The 19,003-nt window shown below is 40.3% G+C and overlaps 1 protein-coding gene across 1 annotated transcript in view; it reads right to left on the bottom strand.

Moving 5' to 3' along the window:
* The window catches only part of LOC128660060 (oocyte zinc finger protein XlCOF6), an 86,026-nt gene that overhangs the window by 47,085 nt on the left and 19,938 nt on the right, over positions 1-19,003 (bottom strand). The window contains exon 2 of the mRNA XM_053713658.1: positions 9,523-9,636. Within this exon, the coding sequence (XP_053569633.1) occupies positions 9,523-9,636 (114 nt within the window). The remainder of the gene's footprint in view (positions 1-9,522; positions 9,637-19,003) is intronic.

Below are 19,003 nucleotides of genomic sequence, written 5' to 3'. Positions count from 1 at the left end.
TGTCGTCCAAGTAAGGTACTACAGCAATGCCCCTTGGTCTTAGCACCGCCAGAAGGGACCCTAGTACCTATGAGAAAATCCTAGGAGCAGTGGCTAATCCGAAAGAAAATGCCACGAACTGGAAATGCTTGTCCAGGAATGCAAACCTTAGGAACCGATGATGTTCCTTGTGGATAGGAATATGTAGATACGCATCCTTGAAATCCACCTTGGTCATGAATTGACCTTCCTGGATGGAAGGAAGAAGTGTTCGAATGGTTTCCATCTTGAACGATGGAACCTTGAGAAACTTGTTCAAGATCTTGAGATCTAAGATTGGTCTGAACGTTCCCTCTTTTTTGGGAACTATGAACAGATTGGAGTAGAACCCCATCCCTTGTTCTCCTAATGGAACAGGATGAATCACTCCCATTTTTAGCAGGTCTTCTACCCAATGTAAGAATGCCTGTCTTCTTATGTGGTCTGAAGGACAACTGAGACCTGTGGAACCTCCCCCTTGGAGGAAGCCCCTTGAACTCCAGTGAATAACCTTGGGAGACTATTTCTAGCGCCCAAGGATCCAGAACATCTCTTGCCCAAGCCTGAGCGAAGAGAGAGAGTCTGCCCCCCACCAGATCCGGTCCCGGATCGGGGGGCCCGCATTTCATGCTGTCTTGGTAGCAGTGGCAGGTTTCCTGGCCTGCTTTCCTTTGTTCCAGCCTTGCATAGGTCTCCAGGCTGGATTGGCTTGAGAAGTATTACCTTCCTGCTTAGAGGACGTAGCCCTTGGGGCTGATCCGTTTCTGCGAAAGGGACGAAACTTAGGTTTATTTTTGGTCTTGAAAAGACCTATCCTGAGGAAGGGCGTGGCCCTTGCCCCCAGTGATATCAGAGATAATCTCTTTCAAGTCAGGGCCAAAGAGTGTTTTCCCCTTGAAAGGAATGTCAAGCAATTTGTTCTTGGAAGACGCATCCGCTGCCCAAGATTTTAACCAAAGCGCTCTGCGCCACAATAGCAAACCCAGAATTTTTTTCGCCGCTAACCTAGCCAATTGCAAGGTGGCGTCTAGGGTGAAAGAATTAGCCAATTTAAGAGCACGAATTCTGTCCATAATCTCCTCATAAGAAGAAGAATTACTAATAATCGCCTTTCCTAGCTCATCAAACTAGAAACACGCGGCTGCAGTGACAGGGACAATGCATGCAATTGGTTGTAGAAGGGAACCTTGCTGAACAAACATCTTTAGCAGACCTTCTAATTTTTTATCCATAGGATCTTGGAAAGCACAACTATCTTCTATGGGTATAGTGGCGCGCTTGTGTAGAGTAGAAACCGCCCCCCTCGACCTTGGGGACTGTCTGCCATCAGTCCTTTCTGGGGTCGACTATAGGAAAACAATTTTATAAAATATGGGGGGAGGGTACTAAAGGTATACCGGGCCTGTCCCATTCTTTACTAACAATGTACGCCACCCCGCTTGGATATAGGAAAAGCTTCGGGGGGCCCCGGGGCCTCTAAGAACTTTTCCATTTTACATAGTGGTTCTGGAATGACCAGATAATCACAATCATCCAAATTGGATAACACCTCCTTAAGCAGAGCGCGGAGATGTTCCAACTTAAATTTAAAAGTAATCACATCAGGTTCAGCTTGTTGAGAATTGTTTCCTGAATCTGAAATTTCTCCCTCAGACAAAACCTCCCTGGCCCCCTCAGACTGGTGTAGGGGCCCTTCAGAAACCATATCATCAGCGTTCTCATGCTCTACAGAATTTTCTAAAACAGAGGCAGAGTCGCGCTTTCGCTGATAAGTGGGCATATGGCTAAAATGTTTTTGATAGAATTATCCATTACAGCCGTTAAATGTTGCATAGTAAGGAGTATTGGCGCACTAGATGTACTAGGGGCCTCCTGTATGGGCAAGACTGGTGTAGACGAAGGAGGGGATGATGCAGTACCATGCTTACTCCCCTCACTTGAGGAATCATCTTGGGCATCATTTTCACTAAATTTTTTTTATGACATAAAATACATATAGTTAAATGAGAAGGAACCTTGGTTTCCCCACAGTCAGAACACAATCTATCTGGTAGTTCAGACATGTTAAACAGGCATAAACTTGATAACAAAGCACAAAAAAACGTTTTAAAATAAAACCGTTACTGTCACTTTAAATTTTAAACTAAACACACTTTATTACTGCAATTGCGAAAAAGTATGAAGGAATTGTTCAAAATTCACCAAAATTTCACCACAGTGTCTTAAAGCCTTAAAAGTATTGCACACCAAATTTGGAAGCTTTAACCCTTAAAATAACGGAACCGGAGCCGTTTTTATATTTAACCCCCTTTACAGTCCCTGGAATCTGCTTTGCTGAGACCCAACCAAGCCCAAAGGGGAATACGATACCAAATGATGCCTTCAGAAAGACTTTTCTATGTATCAGAGCTCCACACACATGCAGCTGCATGCCATGCTGTCCTCAAAAACAAGTGCGCCATACCGGCGCGAAAATGAGGCTCTGACTATGATTAGGGAAAGCCCCTAAAGAATAAGGTGTCTAAAACAGTGCCTGCCGATATAATCATATCAAAATACCCAGAATAAATGATTCCTCAAGGCTAAATATGTGTTAATAATGAATCGATTTAGCCCAGGAAAAAGTCTACAGTCTTAATAAGCCCTTGTGAAGCCCTTATTTACTATCTTAATAAACATGGCTTACCGGATCCCATAGGGAAAATGACAGCTTCCAGCATTACATCGTCTTGTTAGAATGTGTCATACCTCAAGCAGTAAGAGACTGCACACTGTTCCCCCCAACTGAAGTTAATTGCTCTCAACAGTCCTGTGTGGAACAGCCATGGATTTTAGTTACGGTGCTAAAATCATTTTCCTCATACAAACAGAAATCTTCATCTCTTTTCTGTTTGTGAGTAAATAGTACATACCAGCACTATTTTAAAATAACAAACTCTTGATTGAATAATAAAAACTACAGTTAAACACTAAAAAAACTCTAAGCCATCTCCGTGGAGATGTTGCCTGTACAACGGCAAAGAGAATGACTGGGGTAGGCGGAGCCTAGGAGGGATCATGTGACCAGCTTTGCTGGGCTCTTTGCCATTTCCTGTTGGGGAAGAGAATATCCCACAAGTAAGGATGACGCCGTGGACCGGACACACCTATGTTGGAGAAAGGTTAATTAGAATGTGAAGCAACACTTCTGGAACGCCCTACGACTCCCCACACTAACAGATTAAAAAAAAAAAAACCCTTAACTCGCAAATTATCTCACAAGAGGTAATCAGAGCAATACGGAATGCCAAACTAGGGAAAGCTGCCAGCCCAGATAGATTACCGTCAGAGTATTATAAACTTTTGACTAACTAAATAGCCCCCAGTTTGTCCTCCTTATATACAGCCTACCTAGAAGGAAACGCACAAATGGATTGCAGATTTTTGGAAGCCATTATCTGCCTTATCCGTAAACCTGATAGAGATCCCACTCTTACATCGTCTTATTGCCCAATTTCGTTACTGAAAGGAGATTACAAAATATTAACCAAAATTTTAGCAGACAGGTTAGCACAGGCTCTGATCAGACTGGATTTGTCAAAGGCCGATCTTCGGTAATTAATATCAGGAAAACACTGGCAATCACATTGCATTACTGGTACAACACTTTCTCTCTAAATCCTTCCAAACTACTAGATGCTTGCCTTTTAGCGCAAGATGCAAAAAAGGCATTTGACAGGATAGATTGGGATCTCCTCCACTCCTCTTTAGAGCAATTTGGCATTACAGGTAATTTTTCTGAATTTCTTTATAAACTATATAACGCCCCTAAGGCATCCCTGATAATTAATGGAGGACTTTCTCCCTCCTTCGAGCTCCAGAGAGGCACGAGATAGGGATGTCCCCTCTACTGTTTGATCTGGCCATAGAACCTTTGGCATGCTACATTAGGCAAAAATGTGATGGCTTAGATCTGCTTGACAATACACAACACCTGTCATTATATGCAGATGATTTGCTGTTGTTTGTGGGTAATCCTGATACTAAGATACTAACTTACAAAAACTCTTAAATATTGATAGTTTCGGCACTTTCTCAGGCTATAAAATTAATATCTACAAGTCTGAAGTTACTTGGTTACAAAATTCCCAGATAAATAATTAGATAATAATTAGGCATACACTTACACATTAATCCTAACAAATTATACCACCTTATTCTTAAAGGAACGGTTGCTAACATTAAACTATTACTATCCAACTGGGCAAATTTACCTCTCTCTCTTTCAGGCAGAATTCACCTTTTTAAAATGATTGCTTTACCTAAACTTCTTTACCCTCTGCAGATGCTACCCCTTCTTCTCACTCAACAGGACGCTAATTCACTACAAGCCTCCCTAGGGCAATTTATAAGGAGGGGGAAAAAACATAGGATAGGAAAGACTTATCTAGCAATGGCGATGTGTAAGGGTGGGCTTCGGCTCCGCAACATTTTATGGTATAATTGGGCCACACTAACCAAGTTAATTTTAGACTGGCTGATTGGAAGAGACTACTTTACTGTCCCGACTTTGGAAGGGTGTCTTATCAAACCGTTACACCTAGCGTTTCTTCCTCATGCTGACTTTGCTTCACTTCCATTATATATACACGGAATCACATATACAAAGATCCATTGAGGGCCTGGGCTAAGGTGTTCCGACTGTGGGGGGTACGGAAATCAGCCAGTAAATATCTACCAATACAGGGCAACTTACAATTTATACCTGGATATACATCGGAAATCTTTAGAGTATGGCAGCAGTGACAAGTTACTACACTTTATCAGCTTATCAACACTTTAACCATAGAAACTATAACATTTCAGGAACTACAAAAATTATACGGACTCCATAATACACATAGATTTGCATACTTTCAGTGTAGACATTATATAAATCAGCTAAAATCAGATGGTCTGCAAACTAAAGACTCCACCAATATTGATAGGTTGTGCATTTTAGCAAAACAAGGATCTCACAAGATCACACAGATATATAACCTCATCCTTAAGCACTTTGAACGCTCAGCTATACAAAGGATCTTGTTGAAATAGATGGACCAGGGAAATCTCTCATTGGATGCAGACCTCAGTAATAGTCTTGATAAGGTTCAGACAGTTACGCTGTCAGCAAATTTGAGAGAGACCCATGTGAAACACTAACTTTTGTTCTAAATGTAGTTATGCCTCACCAGATTGTATACATTTGTTGTGGGATTGTCCTAAACGGCAAAGTTTTTGGCATAAGGTTTCTTATTGGTTGTCCTTAGTAACAAAGGAAGAGACACGCTTTTCAGATCAACACGTCATTCTCCTAATTCCGAAAGATAAGACATTTAAATATGACATTTTCATATCAACAGTCATAATGTTGGCAAAGCAACTAATCTTGTCAGGATGGTTGAGCAATAAAACACCTCCCTTTCAAAAACTAGTTAGAAATACACATACCCAGATGTTGGTCGAGCAGGCAGATTCAAAGGGTGATCCAGAAAAAAGAGTTAGTAAGATTTTTTCTTTATAAATGGGAGGCTTATCTGCTTTATTTACCGGACATTGTTAGAGATAGGGTCATTTACCAATTTAGGAATAGTCTTTTCATTCTGAATGAAAAGCTTAAGTGTCTCTAGATTACATCTTTAATAGCATTGCACTTAATGATGAACACTTTGCTGGTTGGGTCTCCTCTCCCAGTTTGTGGAGGGTGAGATGAAAAGATATAGTATTGATAACACTAATTATATTTACTATGATGTATACCGATTTCAGTTTTGTGAAAATAAGAAATCATTTGTATCTTGTTTTTGGGTTTGTTATCTATGTGACGGATCTTATTATAAATAAAGATAAAAAAAAAATCCTTAGTAGCCTGAAGATAAAACTTCAAGGCACGAACCACGTCCCAATTATGAAGCAAACGTTCCTTCGAAGAAGAACGATTAGGATACAAGGAAGAAACCACAATCTCTTGATTGATGTTGCGGTCTGACACGACTTTAGGGAGAAACCCTAGCTTAGTATGTAGGACAGCCTTATCAAAGTGGAACACCAGATAAGGAGGCTCAAATTGCAAAGCGACAATCTCAGAAACTCTGCGTGCAATAGCCAGTAGAAAAAGAACCTTCCAGGAAAACAACTTAACATCAAATTCATGCAAAGGCTCAAACAGAGTCCGTTGGAAAACCTTAAGAACCAGATTCAGACTCCAAGGAGGAGCCGTAGATCTGAACACAGGTCTGATCCTAATCAGAGCCTTAACAAAAGACTGAACATCTGGAATCTCTGAGAGTCTCTTGTGCAGTAAGACAGACAAGGCCAAAATTTGTCCCCTCAGGGAACTGTCGAAAGACCCTTCTCCAGTCCATCCTGGAGAAACAATAGGATACTGGCAACTTTAACCTTACGCCAGGGGAATCCCCGCTCTTCACACTAGAATAAAGTAGGTTCTCTACACCTTATGATAGATGAAAAAAGTAACTGGCTTACGAGCTTGAGAGTATCAATAACTCTCTCAGAAAAACCTCTCTTGGCTAGGACTAAGCGTTCAATCTCCATGCAGTCAGCCTCAGAGACCGAAAGTTCCGTCCTTCTTTGGGACCACAAATAGGTTTGAATAGCATCCCAAACCTCTTTCTGCGATAGGAACTGGGACAATGACCCCTAAGGAGGACAGATCCCGCATGCACCCCAGAAAGGCTTCCCTCTTTTCTGGTCTTGAAAGCAGGCTTAAGAGGAGAATTCTACCCTTGGGTGGATGAGATTTGAAACCTATCTTGCATCCCTGAGCTATGACCTCCAGGACCCATGGATCCTGCACGTCCCTGAACCAAGCATCTGAAAACAGTAACAGTCTGCCCCTTACACGATCCAGCACCAGATCAGGGGCCGCCCCTTCATGCTGACTTGGTCTCGGCGGGCTTCTTGTTCTGGATGGATTTATTCCAATATTGAGATGGCTTCCAAGTGCTCATGGTTTGCTCAGGCTTAGATGAGGATTGCTGACGCTGGGACTCAAAGAAAGGAACGAAAATTAGATCCTTGTCCCTGTAACCAAGGAGGTAATAGAGTCCAGGCCCGGACCAAATAAAATATTTCCCTTAAAGGAAAGGGAAAGTAGTCATGTCCGCAGACCAGGACTTCAGCTAGAGCGCCCAACGGGTCTGTACTGAGAAACCAGAAATCTTAGCATTCAAGCGAATAATCTGCATGCTTGCATCACAGATAATAGAATTAGCATTTCTCAAGGCTTTAATTCTTTCTTGGATAACGTCAAGGGGACCCTCCACCTCGATCAAATCCGCTAAGGAGTCACACCAGTAGGCCGCAGCTCCAGCAACAGAGGCAACAGCAGCTGCTGGTTGAAACAAGTATCCCATATGCTGAAACATTTTTCCATCTTCTTATCCATCGGCTCTCTGAATGACGAGCTATCCTCAAGAGGGATAGTAGTACGATTGGCTAGTGTGGAAATAGCGCCATCCACCTTAGGAACGGAACCCCACAATTCCAAATGTGAGCCGGGGAATAATGTTTTAAAGGTCGACAAAGGGAAAAGGAAGATCCAATTCTATCCCACTCATTCTTAATAATGTTCACTCATTTTTACAGGTACAGGAAAAGTTAGTGGCGCTAACCCTGTCCTCGTACACTCTATCTAATTTTAGGGATCAAAGGTTCAACAGGCAACTTGGCCTCTGGAACCTGTAAATATCGACAGAAACCACCTTTAGAAGAAAACGTAAGTGTTCAATCTTAAATCTTAAGGCTGGCTCCTCCGCACACCGGAGGCCTAGGAGGTTAGCAGATTCCGATCCAGAAAGTTCACCCTCTGAAGACTCAGAGTGTGACCCATCCTTGGATACTTGAAAAACAGACAAATCTAATAAATCACTGGATGACCTCTGGACCGGAGAGCTATGTTTAACCTTTCGCTTGCGCTTGGCAGGGCGAGGTAAAGCACTAAAGGGCCTCAGACACCGCCGTCTTTAAACTGACGTTAAAAGGTTCCCTCTAGACGGAGGATCAGGAGTGCTAAAGGAAGCTGCATGTGATGAGGGAGATGACGGGTGGGTATGCACCTCACGGCACGGCGAGTCGTCAGAGGTGGACGGCTCAGTAGTACTAAAGGGGTTAACCTTCTTAGATATAATAACCTTGTTGATGCATATGGGACATAGTTGAGAGGGCAGGCATACCAAGGCCTCCTCACAATATAGACAGATTACTATTTGGGATAGAGGGAGCACCCTCAAACATTTCAGACTCCTCCATAGTTTGCACTAATAACAATAGGACACAGAAGAAATGATCTTTGTATTTCTCACAAAACGGCACCTTTATACTCCCAATGGCTGGGGCACTCACCACCTCCTAGACCCAGGCAAACAAAAGTCTTCTCCGACAGCTAGCTTGGTAAGGAAAGGGAAAAACGAAAGTGTGACCACACCCGGTCACGTGGTGCGCAAGACAGGGTGGCCCCTGCTATGAAAAAAAGCGCGCCAAGCTACAAGCTGTGCAGCGTTCAAAGTGAAAGTAAAAACCTGCGTGTTCCGTTACCCGCTAATAACAGTCTATGAGCCAATAAATCTCCATATAAGGCACCATAAAATCACATTTGATTTATCCCCACTGTTCAATAACCTCCCTCAGGAGATATTAACCCAAGATTCTATTAAAAATAAAAAGAGCCACACTGTGACCCTGTCTTCTAGCGTTTTTCAACATATGTAAAAATTTAAACGATCTTACCAGAATCCATGCTGTGGAACAGAAACACAGTCTCTCAAGTGTGACAGTCTTGTAGCATCGCTCCTGACATGGACTTGAGTGAAGAAAAAGCAAACAGTGAAACTCGCCAACACTGGTTGCTTAAGGAGCTGTTAGCAGGCAGTCTGGATGGGTTTGCAGGAAGACTCTCCCTGCATCTCCAGACTAACTTTCATCAATACTCTCACTGAGAGGCTGACAAGACTACTTAAAACTCCAGTCCCATATCGAAGGCCATATACCCCTCCTGAGGAACAACTCTGAAATCTTCTGACACTTCTCTGCCATCCTCCTGTGACGAAAGGCAAAGAATGACTGGGGGGTAGGGGAAGTGGGAGAGGTATTTAAGCCTTTGGTTGTGGTGTCTTTGCCTCCTCCTGGTGGCCAGGTTCTGTATTTTCCAACAGTAAGGAATGAAGCCGTGGACTCTCCTTATATTAAGAAGGAAAGCATAATGTTCTAACAATTTAACTAATGTAAATTTTCCACTAAACTGTCCCTTTTAGTATATTGGAGCCACCTCATAACTTAAATTATTAGGTAAATAAAGGCCCTTTCTAGCTCCAGCAACTAGATCTGTACTGGCTAATAAAATGATTTGCAATTTAAAGTTAGATGAAGTACAATGTTTTTTTTAATTTATTATAGAAACAGAAAATAAACATTAGAACAGCACTGATTACAAAATACATTTAATTTCACACTTTAAAAGAGTCTCACCGTCATCTGTTAAGGTAACATTTCCAATGTTTATAGCCATTACAGGATCCTCAGTTTCCATCTTTTCATTCTCTATCTTTATCTCAATACTCTCCTGTAGGACATCTGGTAAACCTGTTGAAATTGAGTGGAAAAACCATTGTGCAAACCCGTCAGTGGGGGCTAAATATGTTATAATAGTAATACAATAAATATTTCTATTAAATCAATGCTCCAAAAGCTATCAATAACAAACATAGTATTAGCATATTCAAATATCTCTATTATTAGCCAGTCAACACTTCATATGTTAAACCAAATTTCCCAGCATGCTGTTTTTGTAAATACTGGTGTAGCGTGAGAGTGATATGCATGGTGGGCCGTGATCAGCGATTCTGTATATGAGTGCAGATGAAATTTAGAGTAACAAAGAGTCCAGTTGATGAGTAGGACTGTTTATTTTGCCTTTTTACTAATGTCTGGTCCACTTTTGCATTGTAAATGACATCATCCATGTCCATTCATTGCTGTCTCATGATAAACTCTATGGTCTGAGCACTGTGGAGAGAGGGCTGCTAGAATATGGCAACACAGAGGTCTGGATCATATTATTGGGTGGTTGTAACTATTTGGGTCAAGTGCTCAGACAAGGAATATCCAGGAGACACCAATGGACTCAATGTACAAGTAGATCAGATGGTGAGCAATCTCCAGAAAAGCTCTTCACACCAGTACCCCTGTGCCTCCAGGAGCAAGAAACTAGAGTATGATCTAAGCTGCAAATGTGCCATAGGGAAGTGCAGAAGTAGCCATCTTCGAAGATGTAAGGTAAAGGATTTCCCAAAAACTAAACTATATGAACTGATATCAAGTATTGAGTCAAAAACTATAAAGAAAAAACAAAAAATATCCACACCTTTAGCCAAAGGCAGTGGTTAGGGGGAGGACCACCTTGAACAATTATTATTTATAAACAATTTAGGGACCAGGTATTTACAGAAGGCTCAATCCTAGCATGTACTTATGTTGGAGTTGTATTGATTCCAGATTTATACTCAAAATAGAACTATACGTAATGTGTAAATGGCCTCTGACATTCCTAGGTATAGATACATCCAAGATGTGGGAGAATCCCACAGTTACATATACCCAAACTCTTCCTATTGTCATTTCACATATAGCCACTCAAGAACTTATCTGGAGAGAAAAGATGCACCAATTTAAAAAAAAAAAAAAAACTGTTCCAAGCAGAGTGGATTTTTATATTATTCTACTTATAGTTTGAAGCCCAGAGACAGAAGTTTTTTTTCACTTTCTGCGATGAGATTTGTTTAGTGAATATTTTTCTGCAGGTCATTTTTCAATAAAATAAAATTGTAAATTTGTCAGTTACACTAAAGCACCAGATCAATTGCAATGTGTTGGTTAACTGGAGAATAAAGCAATATTTAAAGTTGTATAATCTAGTGCAGTAGTTGAAAATTGCATTGCAAATTAGCTGCAGACAAAAGTCATTGTAAAATGTCTCTTGAATTAATTTGTTTCCTTTTCTCTTAGTCTAACATAGACATGTAGTAATAAAAAGGTGCATTGCTCATACGAACATCTTACATTCAGAGAAAAACAGCTTTGCAGACTGTAAAAAGCTAGGGAACGAGCTTGCAAAAATCTCAGAGCCAGACTACAATCAATGCACTGCTGCTTTGCAGCACTACTGCATATTTGATTGTTGACTTCAAGCAGCACTTTGCTCTGGATGCACTGTTAAGGAAAACTTATACAATGCAGCCAGAGAACAGCTCTGTTTAAAAAGAACAGTCTAATGTGGAGCAGCACTAAAAAGTTAAAGTGCTAACAGTTCCTGTTCTTTCTGCAGACATGCTGCATTTTCTGCGATGACATCTCAGATCACTCTATGTTCTGCCTTGGGGGTTTGAAGAAACAGATTTAGTCATAATCAAAAACTAAGTGTGCCTAACTCAGAAATATAATAAACTGTGGAAACAACCAACAGCAGAGTAGGATAAAAGGCAATCATTTAAAGGCTTAAAGGGACAGTCTACTCCAGAATTGTTATTGTTTAAAAAGATAGATAATACCTTTATTACCCACTCCCCAGTTTTGCATAACCAACTCGGTTATATTAATACACTTTTTACCACTATGATTGACTTGTATTAAAGCCTTTGCAGACTGCCCCCTTATTTCAGTTCTTTTGACAGACTTGCATTTAGCCAATCAGTGCCCTCTCACTTGTAACTCCACGGGCGTGGTCACAATGTTATCTGTATGGCACACATGAACTTACGCCCTCTAGCTGTGAAAAACTGCCAAATGCAATGAAGGTTTTAGAAATTACAATATGAGCCTACCTAGGTTTAGCTTTCAACAAAGAATACCAATTGAACAAAGCAAATTTAATGATAAAAGTGAATTGGAAAGTTGTTTAAAATTGCATTCCCTAGGCATGCCCTGACATGGTCTGGGGGGGTTCCGGTGGAGGAGGAGCAAGCAGGTGTAGCTGAGCTCCAATCTCCAGTCCCACAGCTGCTGGCGGTGTGTTCTTCGCGCCTCTCCACAGGATGGGAGTCTGCTAACAGGACAGTAATTGACACCACTCAAGGAACCCTTTCAGCGGCACCACATCCCGCTGAGCAAACAAGCAAGTTGCGAACTACATACTATCAGTACTTTTACTTAAAGAGATCTAAGTACTCCACAATTTAGCCATTAAGGCTGTGAAGCTCGCAGTATACCTCATACCGGCTCTCTATTTAAAATCTGGGAGAGAAAGAGGAGAAGAGACTGTACCTATTGCCGTATACTTAAAAACCTCTCATCTGCAAGCCCTGAGCTCCCTGGAGGCTTGTTCCGCTGCACCCGCTGCCTTGAATCCTCCCTGCCCACATTCCCTGGCTCACCTGTGTCGGTCTGGGACCTTCTGCAGCAGCCCTGGGCCGGTCTGTGAAGAGCTGTTACTCCATTTCCTCTGCGGTCATTGCTGGATGCTAGAGATGCCCCCCCCTCTCCCACCGGTGTTGCGTGAGAGGGGTGCAGGGGGACCTTGAAGAGGCACTATAAAGAGGAGACATACCGCAGATCGTGAACCGGCCTCTCGGTTGCTGACGGAGCCCCTCCTTCCTCCTCTCCCATCGTTGCTGCGTGAGAGGAGGGAAACTACGGATGCTGAGAGAGATCAGCAAGAGGAACTTCCTGGAGCTGCGGTAACTGGATGAATCTTCCGGCAGCCAATTCTGGAGAGAGACCGAGGACAACACGCTGGTGCAGGTGAGTCTGGGAGAACGCTTCAGAGAAAAGGGTGCAGGGAGAGACTTTACAGTTGTAGGCTCTTGCCGGATAAAGGGAGACGGGGAGAGAGCAAGGTGGCACATATGAGAAGGAAAATAAGCCGCAGGACTGAGGGGACAGTATAATTGAATGATCCTTAAAAAGGAAAAAACGGGACTAACTATTGAGCTGTGGATAGAAGTCAGGCTACAAGTCCTGCACAATTAGCCCAGAACTATATGTTACCAAGCCAGAAGGAAAACTACGTATTGAATAGAAAAACCCTGGCTATATGCTTGTGTTTTTTTTGCTCCCTCTTACTGTGTGCCCTTTTCTTCTTTGGTTCTTGATTTAACCCATTTGAGATAAGAGCTAGAAATCGAATTTAAAAAAAGAGAGGAAGAGGAAAAAGAAAGAGGGAGGAATTAAGGCTATATAGCTCAATGCAAGTAGTTTTGAATAATTGCGGTTAAGGATTTAGATATCTATACTATATGTTGATTTACTAGATAAAATGACATTCTCTACTTTTTCCTGAATTTAACTATGTTACTCTGAGCTAGAGAAATCTGTTTGGCCTTTTGACTGAACAAATCTTTAAGGTGTCTTATTAATGAATACTTACTGGTTTATAAACTGAAAATTCTTAGAATCCTTTCTGTTTCTCAACAGAAACATAGTAGCTTGTCATATAATTGACACAAAATTGCTTACTGGGAAAGAGTTAAGTGTATTTATCATTTAATACTGTATTCTGTGCAAATTGCAAAAGGTGCTAAAAAATAACAAGGGTAATTGTATATCTTGGGGTGATCAGTGAACTACTAACATAGCCCTAAACTACCTAATTGGAAAGAGGCCATAAGTCTTGCACAATTAGCCCAGAATTATATGGTACCAAGCCAGAAGGAAAACTACCTATTGATTAGAAAAACCCTGGCTATATGCTGGTGTTTTTTTTTTTGGGTTTTTTTGTGTTTTTTTTTTGTGCTCCTTCTTACTGTGTACCCTTTCCTTCTTTGTTTCTTGATTTAATCCATTTCAGATAAGAGCTAGAAATTGAACTTAAAAAAGGGAAAAAAAGGAAAGGGAAGAGGAACTAAGGATATCTGGCTCAATGCAATTAATTTTGAATAATTGTGGTTAAAGATTTAGATATCTATACTATATGATGATTTATTACATAAGATGACATTCTCTACTCTTCTTGAATTTAATCATGTTACTTTGAGTTAGAGAAACCTGTTTGGCCCTCTGACTGAATAAATCTTTAAGGTGCCTTAGTAACGTTAAGCAAATACTTATTGGTGCATAAACTGAAAATTCTTAGAATCCTTTATGTCTCTCAACAGAAACATAGTAGCTTGTTATATAATTGACACTAAATTGTTTATTGAGAAAGAGTTAAGTGTATTTATCATTTAATACGGTACTCTGTGCAAACTGCAAAAGGTTCTAAAAAATAACAAGGGTAATTGTATATCTTGGGGTGACCAGTGAATTACTAACATATTCCTAAATTACCTAATTGGAAAGAGCTGATTACTCCAAATATTCACAAGGCCAGGTGAGAATAGGAGGCTGACTTTCCGTCTTGAACACTCTCTAGGAATGTAAAAATAATCACTAAAGGCTAATCTGGCAACTTAAGTTATAGCAGTGAAGAGGGCAAAGTTGCAATTAAAGGAAAACTACCAGAGGCTTACTTACAAACTATTATTCCCCAATAAATGAAAAACTAGCCCCATAGAAGGGAGATTAGTGCAATAGCCTTGGAGTTCAATTAATTAAAGAGCATAAGGCCATACGATTTACACTAGAGAAAATTAGAAGGATCTCCCATAAAGGAGATCGCTGTCTGGCTTTATAAGAATTCCCACTGTCCTCTGCCGTGCCGAGGGGGGAAGAAGAAAAAACACTTCACTTTTTCCTTTTTTCCCCTTTTTTTTTTTTTTCTCTCTGCCCATAAGCACAAACTATCACTTATCACTAAGATTAATTCTTTAACTGTCTTATCACCTCACACTTATAAACTCATCTGATTCACCTTTTCACTCACTCACTCACCTCTTTCCCCCTCTTTTTTTTTTTTTCTTCTCCTTTATCACTAATACACCACATAGTCTCACTAATCACTACTTATACACATGGATAAATACCTTCACAATCACTCGAAAAATTCCCCCCCAGCGATGGCAGGAAGACAGAGAGATAAAAAAAAACAAAGCAATTTATGAAACTTCAACAGAAGTACAGACACCTTGTACAAATCCATTCCCAGGCGAGTCACTAGACATCCAAACCATTGTTAGTAAGATCTCTGATGCCCTAGCTCCTAAATTTGAGGCTCTGAAAATAGAGATTAAGCAAGATATAGCTTCTTTGACAAATGAGGTAAAACAATTCTCTCATAGACTCTCTGAAGCGGAGCAAAGGATCTCAGATTTAGAGGACACCAACATGACCTATAAAAATAACTTTGATATTTTAAATACAACAGTTTCCAAAATGCAGAGTAAAATAGAAGATCTGGAGAACAGATCTTGAAGGAATAATTTGAGAATCATTGGAGTCCCCGAGGAAAAACAATATGAGAATCTAGATAAACTACTTACGAGACATTACCTAGATTACTGCAAATTCCAGATTCCTTCCCTAAGATAGTAATTGAAAGGGTCCATAGGATAGGCGCACCTACACTAAATAAAGACAACTCGAGACCAAGGCCTATAATCGCTAAGGTTCTGAACTTTCAGCATAAAGTCGCAATTCTCCAAGCTTTCCGTAAGCATCAACCTATTTTACTAGGTGATGTAAAAATTCTTATTTTCCAGGACTACTCAGCAGAAGTAGCATCAAGAAGAAGGGAGATTGCCCCAGTATGCTCGAGGTTCATAAACCAAGGCATACGCGCAACCTTACTCTATCCAGCAAAATTAAAAATACAGAGGGAGGGAAACACATTTTATTATGACTCGGCACAAGATGCAGTTAAATTTTTTGAGGAGATATTTCCCTCGGGTAAAGGCTAAAGACAAGTACAATAATATAGTTAGGTTGATATCATAAGCACTGTACAATGATCAGAATACCAGAAAATCAAGAGAAGAGGGGAAGTTGGGGTAAACTTCCCCCAGCAGCTTGCTTGGAATGGGATAATGTTTTATGTTTAATTGTGATTTTGTGTTTTTCGGGGGGGGGGGTGTTTTTGTATTGTTTTGTTGTGTTTTGTTTTTTTTTTTTTGTTTTTTTCCTTTTCCCCCAATATTTCAATATTTTTTAAATTCATATGGCTATTGATAATAAATTTAAATTAATTTCCTGGAATATAGGAGGCCTTACCTCACCCATTAAACGAAAGGCAATATTAACTTTTCTGAGGAAGAATTATGCTGATCTGGCCTTCCTTCAAGAAACTCATTTAAAAGCTGAAGAGGTGCTTAAATTAAAAGCCTCTTGGGTTAAAGAGGTAATATTTTCTGCCTCCTCTAACAGAAAGAGCGGAGTGGCAATCCTCCTGGGGAAAAAACTCTGCTATGAGATCATACAGGTAGATACAGATCAAGAAGGAAGGTACATTATTGCAAAGATTAAAATTAATAAAATTCTCTTTACTTTGTGTAATGTTTATGCCCCAAACGTTTTCAACTCCTCCTTTTGGGACATTCTTCAAAACAGGCTCATGTTATGTGCAGCAGGCTACCTAGTTCTTGGTGGTGATTTTAATATGGCCCCAAAGCATCCTCTAGATAGACTCAGGCAAAGTTCCCACATTATAAAAACTAAAAGAGATAATCTGGAAACAAAGCTATTTAATAAAATTTCACATAATTTAAAGATTACTGACATATGGAGACTGAAAAATCCTGAAGCCAGAGATTTTACTTGCCACTCAAGGGCCCATAAATCACTATCACGGATAGATCTGTTTTTGCTCGATGATAGGCTTTCTAACTCTAACATAATTGCAGAAATCTTTCCAATCACTATTTCGGACCATGCGCCAATCTCTCTGCAGTTTCAGTTAAGCCCCACCTCTTTAAGAAATACGGGCTTTCGGTTTCCTCGCTATTTAGCCACAGATAACAAGTTTAAAAATTGGCTCATAGCCAAGTATCGTGAATTTTCATTATTTAATCGTGAATACATTACTAAACCGGCAGCTAAGGCGGTCCTGCGAGGCGAAATTCTAGCGTACACCATAGCAAGGACAAAAAAACTTAAGGTAAGAGAAAAAGAACTACTGAAATCAGTTACAAATACTTATAATCATTATATATTACTGAAATCATCTGAGAACTGGAGGAAGTATACAACTGCATTGCGTGAAAGAGATTCATTCCTTCTCTACCAATCATCCCAGAAAGACCTAAAGATGCAGGCAAAATTGTATCGCTTTGGGAGCAAAACTGGGAAGCTTCTTGCGAATCTGGTTAGTCGCGACAGGGCCTCTCCCTTAATAAGTTCACTTTGCCATGAAGGCAAAATTTATAAGACAGCCGAAGAAATCCTCGATATCTTTACTGAATATTTTAAATCCATATATGCACATAAGATTTCTGATTTTAAACAAAGGGAGGAATTCTGGGGGGAAACGCATTTTCCAAAGTTAACTTCTCAAATATTGGATCAGATCTGTGCCCCGATAACAGAGATTGAAGTATCCGCTTCAATAAAGAAGCTCACTCTTAATAAAACTCCGGGACCAGATGCCCTTCCAAATGAATTTTATAAGATTCTAATGCCAGAAATAATACCCCACTTAACTTCACTTTTTAACAATCTCTACATCAAAGGTAACACCCCCTCCCCTGATTTTGTGGCTTCATTCACTTCCCTTATTCTTAAACAGGGTAAAGATCCAGCTGAAAAAGAGTCCTATAGACCAATCGCGCTTCTCAACACGGATTACAAACTTTTGTCATCAATACTAGCATATAGGCTTCAATCTCATTTGCCTAGTATCATACACGAGGAACAAGCTGGTTTCCTGAAGAAACGCAACTCCTCAGCTAAAATAAGGGAAGTGTTTCTTGTAATAGACTATTTCAAATCAGGGGAGGGACAGCGAGAGGTGGCTAGAGAGGGTACCCCTGACCTGGCAATTTTATCAATAGATGCAGGCAAGGCATTTGACTCGGTTCATCATGATCATATAGCATTTATCTTACAACAATTTGGATTGTCAGGTCACTTTCTGACTTTTTTTAATAATCTATATAAGAATGCTTATACGAAAATAATAGTTAATGGCTCCCCCACTCAGGCCATAAAATTAGAAAAAAGGTACGAGGCAGGGGTGCCCTCTCTCTCCGCTTCTCTTTGATCTAGCTATCGAACCTCTTGCTAATCAAATTCGTCAGCAAATTGAAGGGATTAAGATCAATAGAAAAGTCTTGCACACTGCACTTTATGCTGACGACGTATTAATATATATGTCAAATACACAAAGAAACATTCCAAAACTCCTCTCTATAATTGAAAAATTTGGATCTTTCTCAGGATACTCTGTCAATTCTGCAAAGTCAGAACTTCTTTGGATTAAACAAACCCAAAACTCACCTATATCTATCCCTTTTAAAATTGTTCAGGATTCTTTTAAATACTTAGGTATCTGGATATCGGCTAATCCGGAAAATTGGTACTCATTGAATATACTTCCAGTGCTAGCTAGCGTTAAAGAAGCGCTAAAAAACTGGCAAAATCTCCCACTATCAATGTCGGGCCGTATAGCTTTGTACAAAATGTCTCTCCTCCCCAGAATTCTTTATGTCCTTCAGAATACTCCCTTGCTTCTTAAAACAAAAGACGTTACTTCATTTAATTCTGCCTTACGAGTATTTATCTGGCAGAAGAGAAGACCCAGAATCTCGTTAGCTAGATTAGCTGTACCGAGAGATCAGGGAGAACTTTCTCTACCGGATCTTCGTCTATATAATCAAGTATTTCTGGCACGAATCATGGTAGACTGGCTTTCTAATAGTAATTATATTACAAGCGGGGAACTAGAGAGTAACATGATACATCCCTACTCATTAGTAGCACTGACTCATTGTAATAGTAAAATAATCCCTATTGAAATAAAGAAGATGAGCTCCATCTATAATCCACTCTCCACTTGGAGAAAGATTGGCTCGGCTCTTCATATAAATACTGAAGTCTCAAGACATCTCCCAATATTGAATAATCTCCAGTTTGTAGCAAGCGTACAGTC

This window comes from Bombina bombina, chromosome 5, assembly GCF_027579735.1.
Source record: "Bombina bombina isolate aBomBom1 chromosome 5, aBomBom1.pri, whole genome shotgun sequence".
Classification (NCBI taxonomy): domain Eukaryota; kingdom Metazoa; phylum Chordata; class Amphibia; order Anura; family Bombinatoridae; genus Bombina; species Bombina bombina.
Note: the sequence above shows the minus strand (reverse complement) of the source record. Positions and strands in the feature narration are given on the sequence as shown.